At 35.3% G+C, this 23,626-nt stretch overlaps 3 protein-coding genes across 24 annotated transcripts in view; 2 read left to right on the forward strand and 1 right to left on the reverse strand.

Moving 5' to 3' along the window:
• The window catches only part of LOC131427151 (voltage-dependent calcium channel type A subunit alpha-1), a 394,973-nt gene that overhangs the window by 175,170 nt on the left and 196,177 nt on the right, over positions 1–23,626 (forward strand). The window contains exons 1-2 of one of the 21 annotated variants that reach the window (XM_058590109.1): positions 12,844–13,479; positions 13,539–13,793. The exons of the other annotated variants lie outside the window; for them this stretch is intronic. The gene's annotated coding sequence lies outside the window, so the exon portion shown is untranslated. Of the gene's footprint in view, positions 1–12,843; positions 13,480–13,538; positions 13,794–23,626 lie in introns of those variants that run through there. 21 annotated transcript variants of the gene reach the window in all.
• LOC131427152 (uncharacterized) lies at positions 1,223–4,348 on the reverse strand. The gene is made up of 4 exons (XM_058590111.1): positions 4,169–4,348; positions 3,615–3,960; positions 2,051–3,560; positions 1,223–1,990 (listed from the first exon to the last, which is right to left on the reverse strand). Exons 2-4 carry the CDS (start codon positions 3,684–3,686, stop codon positions 1,416–1,418), a joined length of 2,157 nt encoding a protein of 718 aa, XP_058446094.1. The 5' UTR covers positions 3,687–3,960; positions 4,169–4,348; the 3' UTR covers positions 1,223–1,415.
• Positions 7,421–9,293, forward strand: LOC131427153 (uncharacterized). Of its 2 annotated transcripts, XR_009229243.1 has the most exons (4): positions 7,421–8,011; positions 8,086–8,737; positions 8,791–8,979; positions 9,043–9,293. XR_009229243.1 is itself a non-coding variant. In XM_058590112.1 (3 exons), the coding sequence occupies exons 1-3, from the start codon at positions 7,928–7,930 to the stop codon at positions 8,916–8,918; spliced, it is 864 nt and encodes a 287-aa protein (XP_058446095.1). In that variant the 5' UTR covers positions 7,421–7,927; the 3' UTR covers positions 8,919–9,017. The 2 variants fall into 2 exon arrangements, 1 of the variants encoding a protein (XP_058446095.1); XM_058590112.1 differs by lacking the exon at positions 9,043–9,293 and having other exon boundaries at positions 8,791–9,017.

Here is a 23,626-nt window from a genome sequence, read left to right on the forward strand (position 1 = left end):
GATATTGAACACTGGTCGATGCGTTGTTCTTGAACGCAAGCAGCTGAATGTGAGTTTTTTTTGCTCTCTTTCGGTGCGCAGCTCGCACTGCAAACACAAACTGATTTTTTCACCTTCGATTTGCATATTTTAACAGTTATAGATATTAATTCTTATAGCTCTTACATTTATAGCCCTTAAAAGAGCTGATTTGTAGAATTTTCTCCATCTTTGTTCACTATTCGGCGTGTTTTGTTCCAATGCAAACGACTAGTAGCTGATGTAATTACTCTTGTTTGAAGCTAAACTGGCACTGCGAACGGTGCACACAATAAATCCCTTAATTTGAGCTTTTTTTCTGAGGAGAGTAACTCCAGAAATGGGTAGCTATGTGCATAGTTTTTTGCTTTTTTAATTAAGAAAGACTATAAAATCATTGTAAAAACAAATTTTGAGTTCAACTGTGTCATATACCATATGAATCATTTTCCAAAATTTCGATTTATTAGGTTAGTTTCAGAATTCTTGAGCAAACTCTCAACTTTTAATCAAGGTTTTTTTAGAGTGCTAAAAACATTTTCTACCACTTCCACTATCACAACCACAGGAGCCATTTTTGTACGATTCACAGTTTCTGAGTTACAACGATTAGTATCATGCAAAAAATGCATTCGTCCATTTTTAAAATTGGTGCTCCTTTTAGGTCCCATAAGCACCATGCAAAACTTTAACTCGATCGGAAAAACTGTATTTTTGCGAAAGAGGTTAAAAGTTTGCATTGAATTTAGTATGGAGAAATTCACTTTTACAAAAAAATCGACTGTAGATCAACCTATGAACTCTAAAAATCAGTGCATGTGTTATTTTCGTAGAAAATTTAACGAGAAAGAATAATTTAGAAGACCACAAAACAATCCGACGTTGGTAGAAAAAGTTAGTAAACGACAACCGGCACACCCGATCAGAAGGGAATAGCAACCCAGTATCATAAGAACAGCATAATTTGTTATCATAGCATAACGAACTATTATATTGGTATTCATATATTTTGATTGAATTGCTATTAATAGTAAACCAATTGCTCGATCTGGTATAAGAGCTCGTTTAGTTCTTCTTTTGTTATTATCTAATCAAAAAGTATTATCTAATCAAAAAGTATGAGATTCCATTCGATTTAATGCGTTTTAACGCGGGATTATTAATCGGATAAAGATTAGATGAAATAAAAGGTTCACAGCATAGGTTTCGGTTTAGGGCATATAATAACGGCATTTAATTGGCTAGTAATACATGTAAACATATTTGGGTTTCCAATTATTTTGTATTGTTATTTTCATTTGATGTAACCTGCAGGAACACAAGGCATTTCATTTCAATCTAACTTTTTAACAAGAATAGCATCTGAAGAATGATACATTATTTATTAAAAGTTCTTTTTAATCAACTTGTGTTTGCTTTTTGCATATCGAAATGAATCTCATGTATTCACCGTTAGTTTCAACTTTCATACTAATACATTGCTTTAAAGAATCCGTAACTTTCATAATTCTAACTTCATCCGTGAAAGTATAGGAATACATATTAGGAAACAAACTAATAGTATCCAACTTTTGGCCAAGTATATAAATTATATTTGCTTGATCGCATAGAATAGCATGAATACGAAAAAAATTACTGTTGATCCAAATCCATGAATCATCATATTTGAGATCTGAGCAAGCAGCTTTTGTGCACAAATTTAAGCGATTGTAGTACAGTCTAGAATGATAGCTGAAATGACGTTGTGTTACATCATTATCGAAGAGGGTAGAATTATTCACAGTAAATATTTTTTGAGGATTATACTGAACTATAGAATGTTTCTTGAACCATATAGACTGAACCCACTGCTTAATGACCGAATCTTGAGGCACCCTGCTGTTTTGACAAAGTTTATTCAAGTAATATTTTTTTTCGATTTGAAGAACAGGTTTGTTGTTGCCACTGCAAAATTTTAATAGCATTCCGTTTCCTGAAAATGTTAAACAAAGATGGTTAATATTTAGTTACTGATGTTACATGTCTGTGTTACCTGATTCATAAGGAAACAATGATGAGTTATACAATGCTCCAAGATTTCGAACAGTTTCTGCTAAATGAGACATCAAATGAACGTTGTAAGTCATTCGTCCTATTCCATAAATAGCCTCAAATTGGCAACCAAAAAGTTTAAGCTTTTTATCGCACCAATTAATCATTTCCTCAGACAAATTTGGATCCAATAATAAAAATATTGTAGATGATAAAAGCATAATATGGTTCAATAAATGGTCAGGAAGAATTTTATATAAACTAGGATATATATAATGTAATAACATGGCTTCCCATTCGTTTGCTTTGAATTTTTTTACTTGATTCAATGAACGTGGATACCTCGGGAATGAGCTTGGAGGTCGGAAGGAGAGAAAACGTTTCTCAATATCTTTCATACGAAGTCCTACGTAAAATGGAGCTTTATGATTTTCACTTTCAGTTAGACTTGCCCATAACTGTTTCATAACCCCCAGAAGAACTGCGTGCATATAATCTGGAGGGTGACTTATTATGATATCGAATTCAGGCAGAGCCACGAAAACTGATTTATTTAATATTCCATGCACTTCTTGACCTGTAAATTGAACTTCATCCATCATTTTTCTAGTGGTCGCATCGTCACGTTTGGGATACCGTTGACTTGGATAATATCTTATTGGGCTTGCATCAGTAGCTTTTCCGGGATGCAGACACATTGTGCATCCGTAATCTCCATTATATTGCTTCATACACAAAACTTTACATCTTGCCACAGAATCCACGCAATTTTGTAGAAGACTGACTGTATAGTTTTGATTACCGATCGAGATACCTTTCTTTAGTATTCTTAATTCTATGCAAAAATATTTGTAGAGTAAATTAAGGTTGGGTTCTTCCTTTGATAACCAAAGTGCAGCAATTAAAAGGTTGTGTTTGTTGAATCTAAGTACTGGCGGGAGATTGTTAAGTGTAACGAAAACCGGATAAAGTGTTTTTTTTGTCGTACTCTTTCGAGACGCTGCACCATCAGTATTAGAACTTAACGTGAGATGTTTCTCCGGATGCTCTTTCATTAAACGCCTTGCTACGCGTCCTCGATTAATATCACAAATATTCTTATTTTCGATTTCCATGGAATGCTGCTCAATTTCCAGGCTATATTTTAGTACCATTTCACGAAGTTGTGGCTCAATAGGTATAGTTACGAAAAAATCATGTCCTTGTGATTTACAAATAGGGCATAATGTTCCTTTCTTGGGTAGGTTTGTTCCAAAATCATATTGACAGAATGTACAAAAATAAACACGTTTGGCATCATATGGGTTATTACGGAACTGAGACGCGAATGTTTCAAAATTTTCAGGGAAGCATTTTGTTCCACTAATAACATTTAGCATTTTCAATAAATCTTCTAGTGCATCTTGTGACAAGTTATGACGAACGTAGTAGTTCACAACCAAGAACAAAATTTCGGCTATAATTATATCCGAATTCACTCGAAATTGTGAATGATTCTTCTTCGAAAACACCTAAAAAAATAATCAAATTACCGAAAGTACTTTGAGCATACCATATTGACAAACATTAAAAAAAATCATTCCAATCGTTAATGTTGCCTGATTCATCGATATTTTCACCATTGTTTTGTATTCCATTGGGTATTTCACTGTCAACTGTACTGTTTAACTCATCAGCATTTTGTGTCTCTATTCTCACAAATTGATTAAAAAGTTGAAATGAATCGTGGTTTAAATTATCTTCATCTTGCCGAATATTGGGATTCAACGATTGGTTGGCTGTTTCATTTGTCGACGCAAAAACACTCCTTGGCACTGCTGTCAGTTCTGGAGAGATTCGGTCTTCAAATTCGTTCAAATATACATGTTCTTTATCTAAATTGCCTTGTGACCGACGTGCCGGTTTTTTACGCTGAAAAATTTTAGTAAACTTATCATTCCGATTCTGTATATTTTGATCAAATGTAAAATTTCCATTCTGTATTTCGCTCGAGTTCCTTATAAAAACAACATTAGAAGAACGAATTGCTGAATGCAAATTTCGCATTCGATCGAAATAATATGAACTCGATCGGAATGCAAAATAATGGTGCAGGTACATGAATCTGTATTCTGTTTACCTTTGTTTCGTACTTCTTTCCAAGCATAGAAACCGACAAATAATCATAACGTCTTCTTCGAGACATCATATAAAAAGCAAATCAAATGTAAGCTAAAAAAATTGTTCACTTTACACAAACTTGTTTTCAAATCCCATACTTCATTTATTCAAAAAAAAAAAAGAATTGTGCCTATGCATGGTATTTAACCCACCAAGTAGAATGTACTGGTGATCACATAAGTCTTTTATGAATGCGTTTTTAATTTTCTCACGAAATTCTATATGGCTTGCCTCGGAATAAAATGTGGCTCAGAGCTTTATTGCTGAATTACAAAGTGGTGTTTTCTGGTATGAAGTTTTCATTTATGTGTTCAAATATTTCCAACATGATAGAAATGAAATAAAAACTGTTATTGTATCTAGACGATGAGCCTGCAACGGCAGATGTTTACGCACTAACACAAAAATGTTATCACCAGTTCATTCTACACCGTGTATTTAACCTGCATCCAAAACCTACACTGAAATGAAAATCTTATTTATAATCATTAGATTTGTCATATGAATCATATGCAGAATATAATTTATAGAAGTTATATGCAAACTTATAATCTTTATTTAAAGTGTACGTTAAACCTAAATAGACGTTACCATAATGAAAGTTATAAGAATATCCCATATAATGTATATAAAAATACGATGAAACTTAACTCGTTACATAATTTATATTCATTGGATATGTCTTATGAATCGTACGCAGATGGTATTTCACAAAAGACATATGACAACTTATCACTTATGAATCTAAATGATGTTCAATAAATTTTGTATCTTCATAATCTTTATGATATTGATAAAAATACCATATACAAGTTATGCGAAAAGTCAATAAAACTTAAGCCAATATAATTTAATATTTAATATTTCATTCAATTTCGTTCAAGGATATGCCCTAACGGATTATGAAATAAATACCCGGTACGTCTCATCACTCTGTCTGTCCAGTAAGAGGATTTAACTTATTTAATTATAGTTTCGGGATCCTAATTCTCCTTCGCAAAACTAACGACTAGTATAGCTCAAATCCTCGATAAAAGAAGTAGTTTCCGATTCGTTGTGCATCTGATTCGTCTGGTAACAGTAAATATCCGATGAAATCAGCCAGTTCCAAAGAAGTAAGTGTAGTTGAAATATAACAATAAATTTTCATTATGAAACTCTTCACATGCGAAAAATATAACAATAGTTTGATAAGACAATTATTTTTATTGTTTTTGATTCCCTTAAGCACCATTTTCCCAGCATTTTTATTAATTTGAATCTTATATGTATAACTTATTCAATAAAATAGCAAGCATTTGATCTATTTAACTGATATATAGAACTGGGATGACCTCCACCAAAAATTATATATAAATGTTATGAAACTAGTCATATGGTATAGATACCTATCTATATTAATTCGAAGTGAATATAATATGCGCTTCATGAATTGTTTCAATGTATGTTGTGTGGATATCTAGTAATGGTTATAGGGCGCGCCAATAAATTTGACTCAGACTGGAAACTTCATTCGTTATATGAAAATCTTGTAAAAATAACATTACGAAGAGTTTCATGTTTCATAAGATTATCTTGTATATTTAACATGATGTTGAATACACTTTGTAGCTATCAATTGAAATGCTAATAGTAAAAAATCATTAGAATATAATATAATGTGAAAATGAGAATTTAGCTCAGTGTATCCCCATACAGTAAGGGTTGCCAGTCATGATAATAAAAAAAATTGGAAATCATGAATTGACTTTGGAATATAGTTTATAATTAAACGCTGGAAAAAATTTTGGAAAAAGATGAGTTTGGAAAAAATGCTTCTGCAAATTTTTCAATTTTTCATTCTAGCTATGAAACAAGTTATTTTAAGCTATGTATACCATGAAGGGGTAGTACCAATATATTTAATTTTATTTCATATCAGCTTGGAATAATCTCATAAAATGAGTTGGATAGTCATCCTTTGACAGCCATCACTAATTTACTGGCATGCTCATTCTTATTTGAAAACATTAATGTGAAAAACTACCAAGTTTTGAAAATTTTTAATAGCGATATCAACCTATAGAACCTAACTAGGTTGATGATGGATTGAATATTTCCTGTCTTTAAGCCCAGTTTTAACTATTACAGTCGTTCACTGTAGGGAAAAGTTTTCTAGGTCCTTTACTGTGACATGGCAGATGACATAATGAGCTGGTTGTCAAAATTCACATTTATTAGAGATTTTCATATGTATTATTTGTAAGAACGTACTACAATATTTAAAAAATCACAAATGCTCTATCTTTAGAATGTTGTCAACAAATGAGTAATACTCAATGTATGCCTCGCAAAATTTATAATTAAATTTTGAAAATTTTTCGAATTTCCTGGAGCCAAAAGCGGTCTTCAAGTTCTTATAGCAACCCTTTTTCAATTACACCAGAGATGCCAGATATTTTCATAGAAAATCTGTATTACCCAAAATGAAAAATATGTATTTATCTGTATCCACTATAGAATCGAAATATTTTTAATAAAAATTTGTTGAGGTAATGTTATTCCTAAAATTTATGGTTTTATAATGAGAAAATGAATGAGTGCTCAATATTCATATCATTCTACAACGACGACATTAAATGCTTTCAAATTTTCATCACCAATCGGAATCAACAAAACATAATTTCAATTTCGTATACTTTCAAAATATTGGCTTGATGAGTTGATGTAGGATCTCAGCGCTCAACTTAAACTATCAACACCATTTAAAGATTTTTAGATCAATTTGTGATTCGTCGATTGATTACAAAACTCTCATCTCGTCACTACTACCAAAGAGAGGTCAGACGAACGAAATTATTTTATTCTTTCCTTTTTTTTGTTGAAAAATCTTTATGAATCTGTATTAAGTTTAAAAAACCTGTACAAAATCTGTATTCTGTATGAAATCTGTATGTGCATGTAAAAATTTGTATAATACAGATAAATCTGTATAAATGGCATCTCTGCTTGCGGGTGGAAACCCTTTTTCTAAATAATCAAGACAACAAATGTAGAGGTGTACATAGGTGAAAAGTATAAAAAAATATTTGTTTGTTTATTTCGTATTCTTTTCTATAATCAATATTATCATTATTGCTATTACTATCATTGTCATTATCATTATCAGTATTATTACTATTTCCATTGTTATTATTTTTTGAATTCCCTTGTCTTAAAAATACCACGAAAAGAGAAAAAGAGTATACTGTCAAACGTAATAGAAATTGTAACTGTACACATATCTGTATAAAATGTTCGAAACGACGTATGTAACATTGAGAGATTCTCTTTGTTCACTTTCTCTTTCGATTATTGCAAATGATTCCTGCTTTTTTCGGTAATTTCTCCAGAGCAGATTAAAAGATGATAGCTTTAGTAAATATTATCGGTAAATAATTGGAGAGAAGGATTGCTAAGAGTGCCGTGATAATCAAAAGAGAAAGTAAACAAAGAGAATCTCTCATTGTTACATACGTCGTTTTGAACATTTTATACAGATATTTAAATAATTCGCGAGATTGTTTATAGCTTTACAAATGACAAATGTGTCCACCTCTACTAAATATCTTGAGCTAGCAAGTCCAAATCAGTATCACTCAGATGTAAAAAAAGAACTGGCATTCCTGATTTCATAAAAACTGTTGTTCCAGCCTTATGGCGTGCGCGTTTTTCTTTTGTGACTCAATTTGTGGTGAAAATGGGGAAAACACGGAAAACCAATTCCCAAAAGTTGATGTTGAGAATGGCCAACACTGTGAATATGGGATTTGTGAAAGAAAATGTAAGTATTTAATGAAATTTGATGGATTATATTCACATATCATGCAACATAACCTAACAAAAGTTTTCTTCTAGGTTACGGTGAACAAGCCAGAAGAAAATAAAACATTGGGTATGAAGCGTACGAGACATCCACTGCGAAAGGTAACACGAAATACAAAAATATTAAAGACGACCATGCATGAAGAAATTAAAAACATTGGTTCTGATTCGGAAGAAGAATGCGTCCAGGAGATCGCTGTGGACAACACTAGACAGGATTTGGAGAAACAAGATGAGCTAATTCAATTAGCGGACTCCAGTGAAGCTGAAAAAGGTCAATCGAGTGCAGTGTCCGATGTAAATCCTACCGCAGCAATCATCGCAAAATTATTGGACAAAATCACGAACCTTGAGGACGATAACCTGAAGTTGCGGAATCTAAACATGAAGCTGCAAACAGCATTAATTGACAAACCCGGAGAAGTTTCTTTTAAAGAGATTCCTGGGTACCCCGATAGAACGTGGCTTCTAAAAGTGTCGCAAGCTGCGGAGGATTCTGATTATTTATTCGTAAAAGAGCTGGTGTTCTATTTGTGGCCGAATGGTATAGGCAATGCCACCGTTTCCGGAAAGAAATCGAATAATCCAAGCGGAAAGCGTAAACCGAGTTTGAATGAAGCTTCTCAAGTCAATGAAGCGTGTAATCCGGAGAAACTGGATCCAGAAAAGGTTGAGTACATAAAAGGTAAATAATTATTTATATTTTGATTTTTTTTTTCATATAAATTGTATTTGCAGATCGACTTTTCGAACGCAGAACTTTTTTAAAAGATTCTCCAGGAACAGCTATCAAAGTTGCAAGAAAAGTGGCAAAGTTCATAGCGATTGTGGTGGCCAACAATCCAAATCTTCGGCGGGCTACTTGATTATTGATCTGTTGTTTTCTTAACCTTGAGGTATTTCGCCTAGATGGTGAAAATTAAAATGGTGGGTATATATTTTTTAATAATCCTTTTCTCTTTGTATAAAATTTCATGTTTGTTTTTTCAGGTATGCTCTTTCAATTGGGTTTCTGGATTTATTTATTTGATCATTTATTATTAAAAATCAACAGACTCAGTATGTCCTAATGGTTGTTTCGAGTGTAAAGAAATTTTGAAGAATAATGACTGCATTCTTGTTAAAAGTTAAACAAAGATAAATAAATTTAAAGCTTTTTTAAAAACCATGCAATTTGACTATAAATTTGGAAGAAATGAAAGAGAATATCCAAATTTGCTATTCAGCTATAGAATACCTAATTCGGCTATTTAATCCAAAAGCAAATTAAATGCTTATTTTGCTATTCCACCGCAAAATTTCATTTGGTGTTACTTTGCTATTTTAAATAACTGAATTAGATATTGTTTTACTCTTGGGCGGCTTTATTTTTGGTATTTTGTTTTGCTATTTTAGCTCCTAATTCAACCTAACGAATATCAAATACAGCTATTCTGGTATTCCAAAAAAGAATAGCCGAAATTGGTATTCATTAACTCTTCTCTTGTGATCGGGCAAAGTCCGACCAATGGTTTATTCCAAAATATATCTAGTTAGCACCACTGCTGTTAGTGCTGAGTATGAAGATTCTTTTAAAGTGATAAACCATAATCCCAACCTTACTGTAAAAACATAGAAAAGTTATGTAAATTATGCTTCTGTTTGCATAAAATAGTACCGTCTATATCTTCTAAACTATAAGAGACAGAGAGTTTATATCAGGTGTACAAGTTTGCTTCCGCCGTTTTCCGATAGGTGGCTGTACCGGCTGAGGCTGATCAAAATATATAGATGATAATGCCTTTAAAGTGAGTGTGTACAGTTTTTAACGAATTGTCATCGCCGTTTCAGTGACAGTTGTTCTTGTTTTCGTATTATTCACGCTCGAAAATGTCTGTTTATGAGCCCAATTCTCGCCATTTGCGGGAAGTTATACTTTTCTGTTAAAATTCGAAAAAAAAAATGCAACTGAAGCGCATCGAATGCTTTCAGAAACTTACGGTGATGCTGCTCTGAGTAAAAGAACCTGTCGGGAGTGGATTCAACGTTTTAAAAATGGTGATTTCGATGTCGAAGACGAACATGATGGTGGAAGAGAAAAAACCTTCAAAGATGAATAACAATTTACTACGAGCTCTTAAAACCGGGTAAAACCATCACAGGAGATCGCTACCGAACGAAACTGATGCGCCTTAGTCGCGCGCTAAAAGAAAAGCGGTCACAATATCAAGAGCGATACGACAAAGTAATCCTCCAACACGACAATGCTCGGCCTCACGTCGCAAAAGTGGTCAAAAAGTACCTGGAAACGCTGAAATGGGAAGTCTTGCCCCACCCGCCATATTCCCCAGATGTCGCCCCTTCTGACTTCCACCTATTCCGTTCGATGGCACATGGCCTGGCAGATCAACATTTTCAATCCTACGAAGAGTTGAAAAATGGCAAAGTTTTTAAATATGAGTTTATTTAAAATATTGTAGAAGATTCCAAAACGTATTTCTTCAAAATAAAAAGTTAGACATTTTTGTGTCTTTATAGAGAGTTTTGGAACATGGCATTTAAAAATTTTTTTAATAATAAACTGAGAAACTTTTGTGAAGACTTCAAACAACTTAAATCAAGCGTTATAGCATAATAAAAGAAAGCAAAAGCGTATTACCACCACTATCAGCAGTGGTGCTAGATATGTGTTGGTTTTTCTTTAATAACTATTTATACAAATGTCGGATTGTTTTGCCTTCTTCGAAGTTTTTCCTCCTCGATAAATTTCCTACACGGAACGACCGAAATTAGCTCTGCGCCTAATTCGTATTACTGTTTTTGAATTAGTTGATTTTAACAACAAAATTTCCAAAATAACTATAAAATTAGTTAAAATTTAGAATTTACTGTGCTGAAAAAAACTCTTATTTTTAGAGAATGTGTTTAGTTGGCGAATATTCTGGACACAAACCAGCAATATTTCGATCCAACACGGAATTCTCATTGACAACTAATTTCGTTATTAAAATCAGAAACTTTGATTCTATCTATCTATCACCGTCATTACTGAAGGACAGTAGTGTCAAAGCAAAACAATCCATTAAAAAGCTAAAAGGGACAGTCTTGTTGAAACTGCTCGCAAATTGTTTAGATGTTTTTCGCATGTGTTACGATATATCCCTATATAAATTTCTAAACCGATATGTAAAAATGACGTAAACTGTTAATGGAAAGTGTATTTATTCAGAATTTGTGCGCATTTGAAGCGATTGTGGGTAATAATGTTTTTACGGGAAACAGTGAAGTGAGTTTCGAATGTTGCACTCTAATTGTATACGTCAAATGATGTTTTTTTGTATCTTCTCATTCCGGGCTACGCCGTCCGGTGTACTACTTGTATTCGGTTTTTGTTTTCCGAGTGCTCAAAGTTGTCAGTGAGAGAGTCGATTTCGCGAAGTCGAATGAAGAAAACAGCGATTTAGAAGTAAAATTTTTCAAAAAGAAGTTTATGTTTCGCTTATGTCTTTTTCTCCAATACAACATCGTATTTATACCTGCAAATATAGAAAAGATAACCGCGACTGAAATTTTTTTCGGTAGTAGTGTGCCATCTAGTGGCTAGTAGTCATTACGGTGTCAACGAGCGCCATATAGCTGCTAATTGCAAAAACCAATTCAACCATTTATGTTGGTTGAAAACAACGTTTTATTTCTCTAATTCAACTAAAAAATTAGTTGAATGGATATGAAGCGTGCCTTAGCTAAGAAATGACAGCACGTTTAATTGGTGAATTCAACTAAAAAAAATAGCCATTTCAACAAATATTTTATTATTATTAAGAGAATCAGAATTAAAAAATCTAAATTAGCAAAAGTAAGATTTTTTTAGTTGTCTCAAAAAATAACTAACTAAAATCAGAAAATCAACTAATTTTTTCGCAAAAATGCTAATTTCGGTCTTTCCGTGTACGAAAATAATACATGCACTGATTTTTAGAGTTCATAGGTAAATTTCCAACCGATTTTTTTTGTAAAAAGTGAACTTCTTCATACCAAATCCCATAAAAACTTTAAACCCCGGGCGCAAAAATATAGTTTTTCCGATCGGTGCATGGTGCTTATGGAACCCAAAGGGAAAGGGAACACCAAAAGTTTGGTGGAGCTGAAATCAATATTTCAACCGTTTTTTAATTTCATCTGCGAACATGAATAATATTGTTCGCAGATGAAATTGAAAAACGGTTTAAAAATATTGCAGGACTTCAACCAAAGCTGTCACTATTCGATGGCAATGCTACCAATTTGCTTCGGATGATTGTCTTTGTCACTCATTCCTTTTCCTCATCTGTAATCACCAGGAAGCATGGCATCGAACCTGTAGTAGTTTACACAATTGACACCTGTTATTCGGCAAATACGCAAAGCTACTCTATTGACACAGTTTATCTTCGCGGTTTCACGAGAACTCCACGCTACCGATTGTTGACCAAACTCACCAACACACACACACAAACACGCATTCCTAACGAAAGCTGTTCCTTCCCCCATTCCTGAACATCTACCTGAAACAACGAAAATGTGAAAGCCTGAATGTTTACAATCGCTCCACATGGGGCACCGCTAGAGAACCACGTGCAAGCTACCACCCACACAACCGCGAACACTCATACCCACAAAAACGGGAAGTTTTCGATTGATGGTTCATTTTCCCCTCAGTGCACCAGTGGTAGCGTGTACGAATAGGCTTTTCCTATCCGTACACGAACCAGAATGACCACCCCCCTGATTCGAATAGGATCCCAACGAGGGCCGCGTCGAATGAAAATTTCCATTCAGTTCGCATTCGCTGTCGAACTTTGCTCTGGTTCATACTCGCATTAGGAGAGCTGCTCAGGTCGTGCCCATTTTCGGGGTGTGTGAAGGAAAAACTGTGTCAGCAGGAGGCCAATTTTTCAGCTGCTGATTTTCACCGAAAATATCAACTTCGGTGGTTGGAAAACAGTATTTTCCTGTGCAACTGTATGTTGTGTTGTGTTTGCAGATAGAAAACAGTCAGGAATTGGCTGAAAATCGACGCATAGTGGAATTAATTAAATTAATTTTATTGTGCCCTGATTAGCATATTTCGAAGTGAGTGAAAAGTGTCTACAGTAGGATAGCGTTGTTTGATAGTCTAGAAGTTTCCAGTTATCGAGTTCCGACCGCAAGGCATTGGATTGGTGAGTTTTAGAGTGAAAAAAAAATCTGGAAAACCGTGTTCGGAAAATTAGGTTTTATGCAAGGATGAAAAATCTTCAAGATCAATGAGAAAATAAGGGAAAAATACCGTTGTGTTAGTGGGTGTCGTGTGAAAGCAGTAGCAGGCTCTGCGAGTGTACAAAGCAATCAAAGGAAGCCTAAAGAAATAAGCCGTGCTGCTTCGTGGGGGTGGAAAGCTGTCAGTGATTCCCTGCAGAAGCACGTTTTGTGAGTGTGTTCGTGACAAAGGAAAACGATCGAAGCGCCTCTAGTAGCAATCTTTCCAGGTACCAAGTGTGATTTGCTCGTGGTGTCAAAAGTGGTGCATATCCTGTTTCGCGTCGCAGAATAGTAGACCGTGGCAGGCAGCTTCGAGCTGAGTTTAATTGATTCACGTTTGCTATCGTTGACGTGAAAACCGTGGAATTGTAATTTGAGACAACGCATGAAAACGGTGCCGCACAGATGAGTGCTATCGGCTCGGGGTAACCAATATGGCCGAGTGGTCGTCATACAATAGTACACAATCGGATAAACTGACGGTAGGTGATTCCAGTTTTATTAATCCCGTAAATTTCCACTGAGAATGATTATCTTGGCCGAGTATCGTAAATATGTTTATGAATCTCAAATATCCGATCGAACATCGCATCGATAGGCGAACATAAACTCACCTGATTACATAAAATTATTGTTAACCATAACCTAAAAGCATGTTCCATAGTCAGATTTTTCAACATAGGAATGCAGAAAAAAACAACGAGGAAAATATTCAATGTGTAGGTATTACATTTATTGGTCCCATTTCACTGATTCAGGCCGTGCTGCCCACAGAACCAGCGCGCCACGTTGTTCGGCCGAGCTGTCTTCATATGTCAACAGGAAACCTAGTTCTGGTCAGAACGTATCCTTCCGATGTGTCGATGTCTGCTGGTGCCGTAGGAAGCATAAACACACAAAAAAAGCTATTTTTCACTTTGGACAAACTAACAAAGAATGAGATAAAATACATTTTGGTTACTCGATGCGACTGTGTCACCACACTAACACTAGTCCATTGATAAGGTTCACCCAGTTGTTTGTTTGTCTGAGTGTTGGTGATTGAACGAATCAGGCGGTTCGGATGAGGAGGGAGTTGATAGTAGAAGGATGTTTAGTATGTTTGATTATGCTGTATCATTTTGATTGATTTGAATAATAGACGAATGATTATTTTCTTGTCAAAGTGTTTATGGGGAATGCGGGTGGTCATCAATGTCGAATTAATGAAGGAAAAGAATAGTTGATGCACGTTGATAGCACAGCATAAGTTTTTTTTTCGATAGGGGTTTAAAGGAATTATTGTAAAACAAATAACAGGAGGCTTTAATATTACGGTTTACTTGCACGATCAAAAACATATTTTTATTCGATTCTCCTAATTCCATATCTCAGAATTACTTCCATTAAATGAATTAGTACAGCAATATATAAGACTTCCGCTAAAAAATGACAGCAGTCTTGTACCGTTTTGATTTTGAGGAAATGACAAATTTTTCTCGCATTACTTCCCATCATCTTCCGGGTAATCTGTTCGTAAACTTCAACGGCCATTTTATACCATAAAGGGTGGAATGAGTGTTTTTTCATGAGCTCATAGGCCGATTGTTAACAAAAACCTAAATTTAGTGCCCTACTGCAAAGGATTTTCCAAATAATGTGTTCTTTGCTGAACTTATCAGTAAGGCATGACATTTCCACGAACACCATCTCAACAATAGTTTAGGAAGTCAATTTAAGATCACACAGTACGTTCAATAATTGTGAAACTTTTATATCCGATCGTCGAGGATTTTCCATTTCAATTCCTTTTACTGTGACTTCTATCTGTCACAATGTTTTGTCATTCTCATACTCGCAATCCGATATACCTTTTCTCTCGCAATCCGAAATACCGAACACGATATCCAGAGAACCCAATGTCATTTACCATTGGACTCAATTAGTCGAGATCGCAAAAGATCAGTGCCATGCTTGATTTTCTCGAAAATGTCAAAACCGACTTTCACAAACTTCAAACTCGAATGAACGATCTAATGGTCTTATAGCCTGCTATCGAAATTCATCCGGTGCCGGAGTTATCGGGTTAAATATAAAAAAAAATCTTCTTAATCCACCTAGTGGTGTGATAATGCCTTTCTCTTTCATCAAAACTGTCTCATCAATTTTATATCTTTTTTTAAAATAATTTCAGACATTAATTTGGGCTCATTCAGTTCACAAAAGCATGCTTCAGTGTTTATGTCACATACTAAGCATCGGTTTTTCAATCAAGCGCTTGGCATATGCGTTGCCTATTTGTATGAGAAGAGTGATGCTAATCTAAAAACCCTTCTTAGTCCACTTTGAGGAATTTTCATAGATCTTGAAAAATTACCATAGGGGGAAGGGTACATGAAATTTCCAAAATCGAAAAAAAATTTTGATGCCAAAAGTCTTAGAATTGCATGAAACGTCGAGATTAGTGTAATCTCGAAAAAAAAATTCCCAGAAAGTCAATTTGTTCAAAAAAAAAATTTTTTTTGAGGTTACACTATTTTTGGCATCAAAAGAAAAATTTCGATTTCGGAAATTTCATGCATTTTCAAAAATGTTCGAACTTTAACCTCTGGGCAGCACATGAGAACTGTTTCGGAGGTGCTTAAACTTTTAAACAATAGCGCTTTACGAAATTAGAGGTGATCGAAAAAATATTGATACCCTTATATACATTAAAACGGTAACAAACAACGCGTTTTGTCGGTTACGTCACTTGTACCATTATATCTCCGGAACCAAAAGTCACATCCATTTGGTCTTCGAACCTGAACAATGGCTTAATAATAGCTTTCAAACGGGCCTAAGCTTGTTAAAATCTGTTTGGTCATCTTCGAGAAACTTGCACGGTAAAAATACAACGCGTTTTGTCGGTTACGTCACTTATACAATCATATCTCCGGAACCAAAAGGCACAGCCATTTGCTCTTTGAACTTAATAAATAGCCCGACAGTATCTTTCAAACGAGCATAAGTTTGTTAAAATCGGTTCAGTCATCTCTGAGAAAATTGAGCGCGTAAAAATATCTTCGAAAACTTCACACACACACATACATTTTCCGATCTCGTCGAACTGAGTCGAATGGGATATAACACTATGAGTCTCCGAGGCTTCGTTTAAAAAGTCGATTTTCCAGCAATTCTAATGCCTTTCTGTAGAGAAAGGCGAAACTTGTTTTAATCCAGCGAATCGTGTAATGATTCATATCAATAATATTCTTATATATAATACTATGGCATAATAGTCAATATATTTCTTTCAAAAATCGAAGAGAAACTATTTTTGAAAGAAACCAAAAAGATTCTTTGTTCATCAACTAGTATAACGCACAGAATGAAACAGTTCTCTGATCAGTTATGTCATCCATGAGAAAACGAAGTGAGTGCCACTTTTGTAAGTATCTCCCGCACCGAAACCCGACAATCCGTATAATCGAAGTCAGTTTGTATGACCATCAACAAACGGGAACCAGGACAACCAGAATCGGTTTGTTTGGCTTCAGGAGTTCAGAGGCCAATTTTTTTTAAAGATTTAAGAATTTAAGAAGACGCTTTAAGTGAGCCCGATCAACAAGGGAAAACAGAATTGTATCAGGGGTTGTTTCATTTTTTCTATCGAAATTAGTCTTAATCTTGTGTTCGTTAATAGTTAAAATAGGGGACGGGTATAGCGTGATGGGTAAGTCGATGCCCTTTCACGCAGCCCACTCGATTCCCATCCCCGCACAATAGGGTCAGAAAATTTTTCTGTCCCGAAGAGGCGAATGACCTTAAGGTTAAAATCTCTATAATCGAAATAAAAAAAAACCCTGATATGTAAATATCAATATTATATCTAAATGTGTTACAAATTTAGTACGACTTTTCAGCTGTTATTACCCATTTTTTTGGGGGGAAAGACTTTACCGTGCAAATCTGAAAATAGATTTCTCGAAGTAAGATGAAATTGCATACCTTTAGGCGATCTGATTTGCCATAAAAAAAGTTATACAGCTACGCGGGGCGACTGGTTCCGAACCGGGAAGTTTTGAGTTGTTAACACACGCTACGATTGCATCTGGACATGAGAGCCAACTGAGGATGGCAGGATATATTGGCATCATATAATAACTAGTGTAGGTCCATATTGCTACAAAAATAATCTGTCGTTCCCCACCTCTTTCGTCGTTTCCTTCCAACCGGCATATGAATCACAAAGAGGTTATTTTAGAGCTATGAGCAAGCTTTTTTTTTGGTGCTGAAGAATAGTTGTAAATAAACGGAAATGACAAAATTCAGTGAAATAAATTTCTTACCACCTTAGAGAATCTGAGGAAGAATGATAGTTTTTCAGTTTTTCAGTTTTTCTCTTCTTTATACCAAGAGGGCCCACTTTCAAATATCAGTTCGTTCGTTAAGTTGAAGTTGTGAATTGTCTGTACGTGTATGCGTGTCGATTGGCGGACATATTTGAACGAAATGTGCACTTATTATTATTATTATATCGTTTATTTACCCCCGGTTTTAACCTAATTATGGTCGTTCACCGGGTTGTTATCAAGTTGGTTGTGGGATTTAGGGGTAGTTGGGAGGAATAAGGATGGGAGTTTAGGGGAGAGGGAATGTGCACTTCTTTTTCTCGCTGATGGCTTAATCGATTTTTGTAAATTTAGATTAGAATAAAAATTCGATGGAAAGACAGTGCAAAATCTGAAGAAGTGTATATAACATCGATTCGATTAGCAACCAATTGCCTATTAGTCACATTAGTTTACGATTTTGAACTTTCATTCTGGATTGATTGTTTGATATCTACCTAAATTGACTAAGAGAAAAATGATTCAAATGTAAGGTCTCACAATGTGGATCGGTTGCTTTAAACTCTACATTGCAAATCTTAAATTAAAATTCACAAAATATTTTGATCTGTGTAGTCGCAAATGAAAGGTCTCGCCGTCACCCAGAACGCTATCGAATGGTTTTGAGATCGGATGTTTACTTTTTGAGTTATGCAAAGTTTTATGTCAAAATTTTCAGTTTTTTGACAGTATCTGTCACATTTGACTTTGGAAACAGAATATGTTTTCAGGCTTAGATTCCGCACGGTAATAGCTATCCAACAAGCTATCCAACAAGCCATAGAATGTTAAAATCCGTCCATTTTTAACGGAGATATCGCAATTTTTGTGTAAGCGACTTTTCACCCTATTCCAGCAGTAGAAGTTTTGAGCACTGTATGGCAAATAAATGCTTAGGAGCAACGTAAAACACGATTTTTATACTGTTACATACAATTGTTTCTAAGTACCAAAAAGACTGTGTACAGCATCCTTTTTCATGACATTTTACCTCGGACCGGTTTTAGCACGGTTCGTTTTTGGCAACATAATCGTTCGAATATGACATGTAAACTAGATGATGGCAGCATTTTCGAGTTGAAAGCAATTCCATAATTATATTGTTTTAAACTACTTAGAGCAATAAATGCTGGAAGAACATAACACCCATATACCATTCGAATCAGTTCGTCGAGATCAGAAAATGCGCGTGTGACAAATAATTTCACTCATTTTTCTCGGAGATAGCTCAACTGTGTTCTGCAAACTCAAATTCATATGAAAAGTCACTTATTCCCGAACAAGGTTCCTGAATTTCATTTGGATCCGCCCCACGGGAGGGTATGCTAAACGAAATTAAAATAGTGTAACTAATTTTTCTCGTAGATGGCTGAACCGATCTAAAATTCAAATGAAATCTAAGAACCATCCAAAATTCAAATGAATGGTCTTAAGATCCTATAAAACATCTAGTCTGATCCGACTTCCGGTTTAGGAGTTACTGGGTGATTAGTATAAAAATGTCCATTTCACATAAATTAATCAGGTTTATCGGGTTAGTAGATTTGGATAGTCGATAACCAAATAAGCTTATTTCAGTTTTAGTGATATTCAGTTTTCGATTCGGAAGGCACCCAAAAATTTAATTCGTACTACGATTTCTCAAAGATGTTTACACTGATTTTCAAACATTTTGAAACAAATGTAAACTATACAGCCAATCATGTGAATTTATCTGACTTCGGCTACACTGATTTTCGAATAACGGTACTAGTATCGAATGGTTTCTCAAAGTTCAATCGTTTTCTCAAAAAAGCCAAATCAAATTTCAGAAGCAAAAATTAAATATTAAATAAACATACATAATTAATGAATTTTATCCAATTCTGACTTCCGATTCTGGAATTACAGGATGATGAATTTTTAAAATTCAAACCGATATGGAAGAATGTTTAATCGATTGTTGTAATGAGTGATTAAAATCTCAAATTGTCGCTTAAAACGACGGTCATTAGAATAATATCATGAAAACTGAAAAACCGAAGAATATGCAAAAAACGCATGCGGAATAATAAAAAAAGGTATCATCTCACTGCTAGGTGGATTAATCACGTTTTTCTCTTTCAATCAAAAAAAAAGTTGGCAAAAGCTTTAAAACTCGACTAATAAATATTGGAAAAAGTGATATAGCATTCGACTCAGCTCATTGAATTCTGTAATGTTTCAACCATCTACGAGAAAAATGAGTCACACAGCTTTAATTTCGTTTCACATATGATCCTGTTGTTCCGCAACCAGAGGTCGGAACCAAACATAATTCAGGAACCTTGTTTGGGAGCATACGACTTTTCATATGAATCTGAGTTTGTAGAAAACGGTTGAGTCATCTCCGAAAAAAATTAAGTGAAATTATTTGTCACAAACGCATTTGCTGATCTCGACGAACTGATTCGAATGGTAATGGAATATACTAAAAACATTTCACTTTTCTCAAAGATGACGTGACCGATTTTCACAAACTTAGGGAAGGTCTTATGGTCCCATAGATCGCTGTTGGGTTTTTTTTGGGTCCGACTTCTGGTTCTGTAATTACAAAGCAATATGTGCAAATCTATGAGAAAATGCGCACTCAATTTTTTCGGAAATTTTCTAACCGATTTTTACAAACTAAGATGCAAATAAAAGGTCTTAAAATTCCTTAAAAAGTCCCAGGAAAGTTGATCCAGATCCAACTTTCGGTTCCGGAATTACAGGGTGACAAGTGAAAAATTTTCTATTTCATGAGTATTTTTACAAAAGTGATGGCGAAACGAGGTGCAAATTTTTATAAAACTTACTGGTAAATTCATCTAGTTGACCGACCTTGTTAGTAAGAAGTTATATAACTCTACTTTGGGGCTACTAGTCCTTGGTTTCTGCTTCCGAGCGCACCAGTAATAGTGAAGAAAAGCTCCAAAAACGGAACTCACTACGATTTCTCAGCTACGGTTAAACCGATGGTCACAAATCATGATTCTTATTAAAAATCTCAGCGTCCTCAAAGATGCTGTGCAATTTCATCCAGATACTTTATTGTAGGGTAATGAGTATCAAAGCTTTCAAACAGTCATACAAAATTATTCAAAACCGGTACGCATCGTTATGTACTGGTACGGAAGAAGAAAACACCACCGCCTTGCACACAGCGTGCTTTGTTCAATTTCATATAGCGTACAGGGTTGCCACATTTCGATTTATATTAACTTGACACAACTGTTTAGAAATTGAAAAGGTTATGGTAGTTCACACCCGAAGAAAGTTTTTGATTTTATTCAAGTTTGAAAGAAAATATCTTGACAGAAACTTCTAGTGATGTTTCCGAAAAAATAAGTAATATGAAGAAGGCATCATTACACCACTAGGTGGATTCGTAGGCTGAGACTTGGCCACCTTTTATCTCAAATCTGAGTACGTGCGTTGTCAATTTATTCTGCTGGGTCCTTTTGTACGTGATATCTCAACCAGGAGTGGTGTCACGCATAGTATAAAGCACTCATAATTTCGTATGTCAACACCTCATAACCAACTGATTTTTCCTCAACGCACGCATAAACGATATACATAACGAATAGGAATCTGTTCAGGACAGACTGTCTGATTACGTGTGATGGAGGTGTGTGCTATCTTTGAAAGAGCAATTGAACTGGTGGAAGCGTTTGCTATACAACACAAAAAAGAAAACCTATTGTCGGCTGGAAATGAATTATTTCATGGAACGGTAATAGGCAACGTAACATACTATCAGGCACATCAATCCTCAATCGGATCCTTTTCGATTTTTACGTAGCATTCCATTACGAAATTGCACAAAAAAAATTCCACAAATCGTACACTGCAATTAAAACTTTCTTACAGCATATAATCGATATTGTCTTAGCCCTCTAGTGCAAACAAACATGTGTATAGAATCTTCTCTTGGCGGCTGCCTTCGTCAATCTGAACGTGGAACGTTCCTTAAGCCATCCACCAGCCACCATTTCACGTTTCGTGTCCATCGACTAGAGTGCACGGAAATTTATCGACAAAATTAGAGACGACACCGAGCTATAAAATATCTACGAGACTTGCTGTATCCCTAATTGACGTCGGAAGATGCTGCCGAACAAAAGCTTCTGGAGAGCGCAGTGCCCTTTCCGTTCACCGCCCCGGGATTTGCACCATGGTTTCGCTCCTGGTCCTGTGTCGCAGCAGTTTGGGATGTTCGACCTTCGCTTGGGTGCTTGGGCACAGGAAACCTTGCCAGGCTGCCTGCCTGCGTACAATGAGGTGAAGTTGAGATTATCGATTTTTAATTAGCTTCTGCTCTACTGAGCTCCAGCCTTACTTACTTACTTGCCTTGTCTTCCACCATCTCTCACCCGGCAAACCATGGCTCGCGCGATTCAATAGAATCAGTGTTCGGTTCATGGCGTCGACGTCGTCAGCGGCTCGTTCAACTTTGAGCGAAGAACTAGAGAAGAAAAAAAGAATCCCACAGTAAAAATGTGCAGTCGCACGAAGTTCGTTTTGATAATAGTATCCGACGGAGGAGAGTATTGTCCGGCGGTAAAAGGGGCATCACATGGTAACGATTTGTAGGGGAAGACATGTCGTTATGTTTCTACGGTGGACTTCGAATTTTTCTTTCGATTGTAATCGAACAGGTGGCATATGTTTATAGGTCAATAAAACTAACTTGTTCGTTGAATGTTGTTGATTGCCCATCGTGGTATTAGTATTATTACGTTACATAAATTATATGAGTTACCGTTGACGATGGAAGCGGTCTGTCGTTGACCATTTCCCAAGCCACATTTGGACCACCCAAGTCTTGGTCCGGCTTCGATATCGTACCGACTGTATTATTTAGTTGTACGTTATGAATTCTTTTTTTTTACCTTTTTCATCAAGAAAGGCTAAGCAATCACTGAGAAAACTGACTTTTCAACCAAGTTATATCCATCCGACTCTGTTTGTCTAGTACGTTGAATGTCTGTATGCACGTTCGCACTAACTTTTCTCGGAGATGGCTGAACCGACGATTTGCATGAACTTCAATTCAAATGAAAGGTGTTATAATTCCATACAAAGATCCTGAATTTTATTCGAGGCCCACTTTCGGTTCCGGATTTGCAGGGTGATATACCAACTTCTCTCAGAGATGGCTGCACGGATTTTCACAAATTAAGATTCAAATAAAAGGTATAATTGTCTTATACAAATTTCGGGAATTTTATTTGGCTCTGACTTCCAGCTGCGGAATTATAAAGTGATATGTGCAAATTGATGAGAAAATGCGCACTCAATTTTCTCTGAAATTCCTTAACCGATTTTCACAAACTGAAATGTATATAGACGGTCTTGAAATTCTTTAAAAAATCCCCGAAAACTCGATGCGGATCCAACTTCCAGTTCCGGTACACCGAAATCTCCATTTACGAACTAAATGGGGGTTCGTAAAAGGAGGTAGTTCGTAAAAAAAAGTTTACGTTATTTGGGATTTGGTTCGTAAAAAAAATTTACGTTATTTGGGATTTGGTTCGTAAAAAAAATTTACGTTATTTGGGATTTGGTTTGTAAAAAAAGTTTTGTGTAATGAATGTGGAAACCGCTCGTTATCGGCAATTTTTGGAACCGATGTGAAGAGTAAGTGCAAGAAAATGATGTTTAGACTCGTTTCAAAATCCAAGATGGCGGCTTCCGGTTTATTGAAATTTATTGAAAACCCTTACAATATGGGTACTTTCGGAACGGGATTAATGAGTAGATGTCAGAAAACGATTTTTGAGGTGGTTCTGAAATCCAAAACAGTGACTTCCGGTTTATTAGTATATTTAGTGTTGGCCGTATTCTTTGAACTTGGCATTCCTTGAAAACACTATACCGAAAGTCACCTAATTGATTTTTGAAACGAGCTCAAACATCGTTTATTGGTATCCAATCTGTTCCGGAAATTTCTTTGTTTT

Source organism: Malaya genurostris, chromosome 2 (assembly GCF_030247185.1).
Source record: "Malaya genurostris strain Urasoe2022 chromosome 2, Malgen_1.1, whole genome shotgun sequence".
Taxonomy (NCBI): domain Eukaryota; kingdom Metazoa; phylum Arthropoda; class Insecta; order Diptera; family Culicidae; genus Malaya; species Malaya genurostris.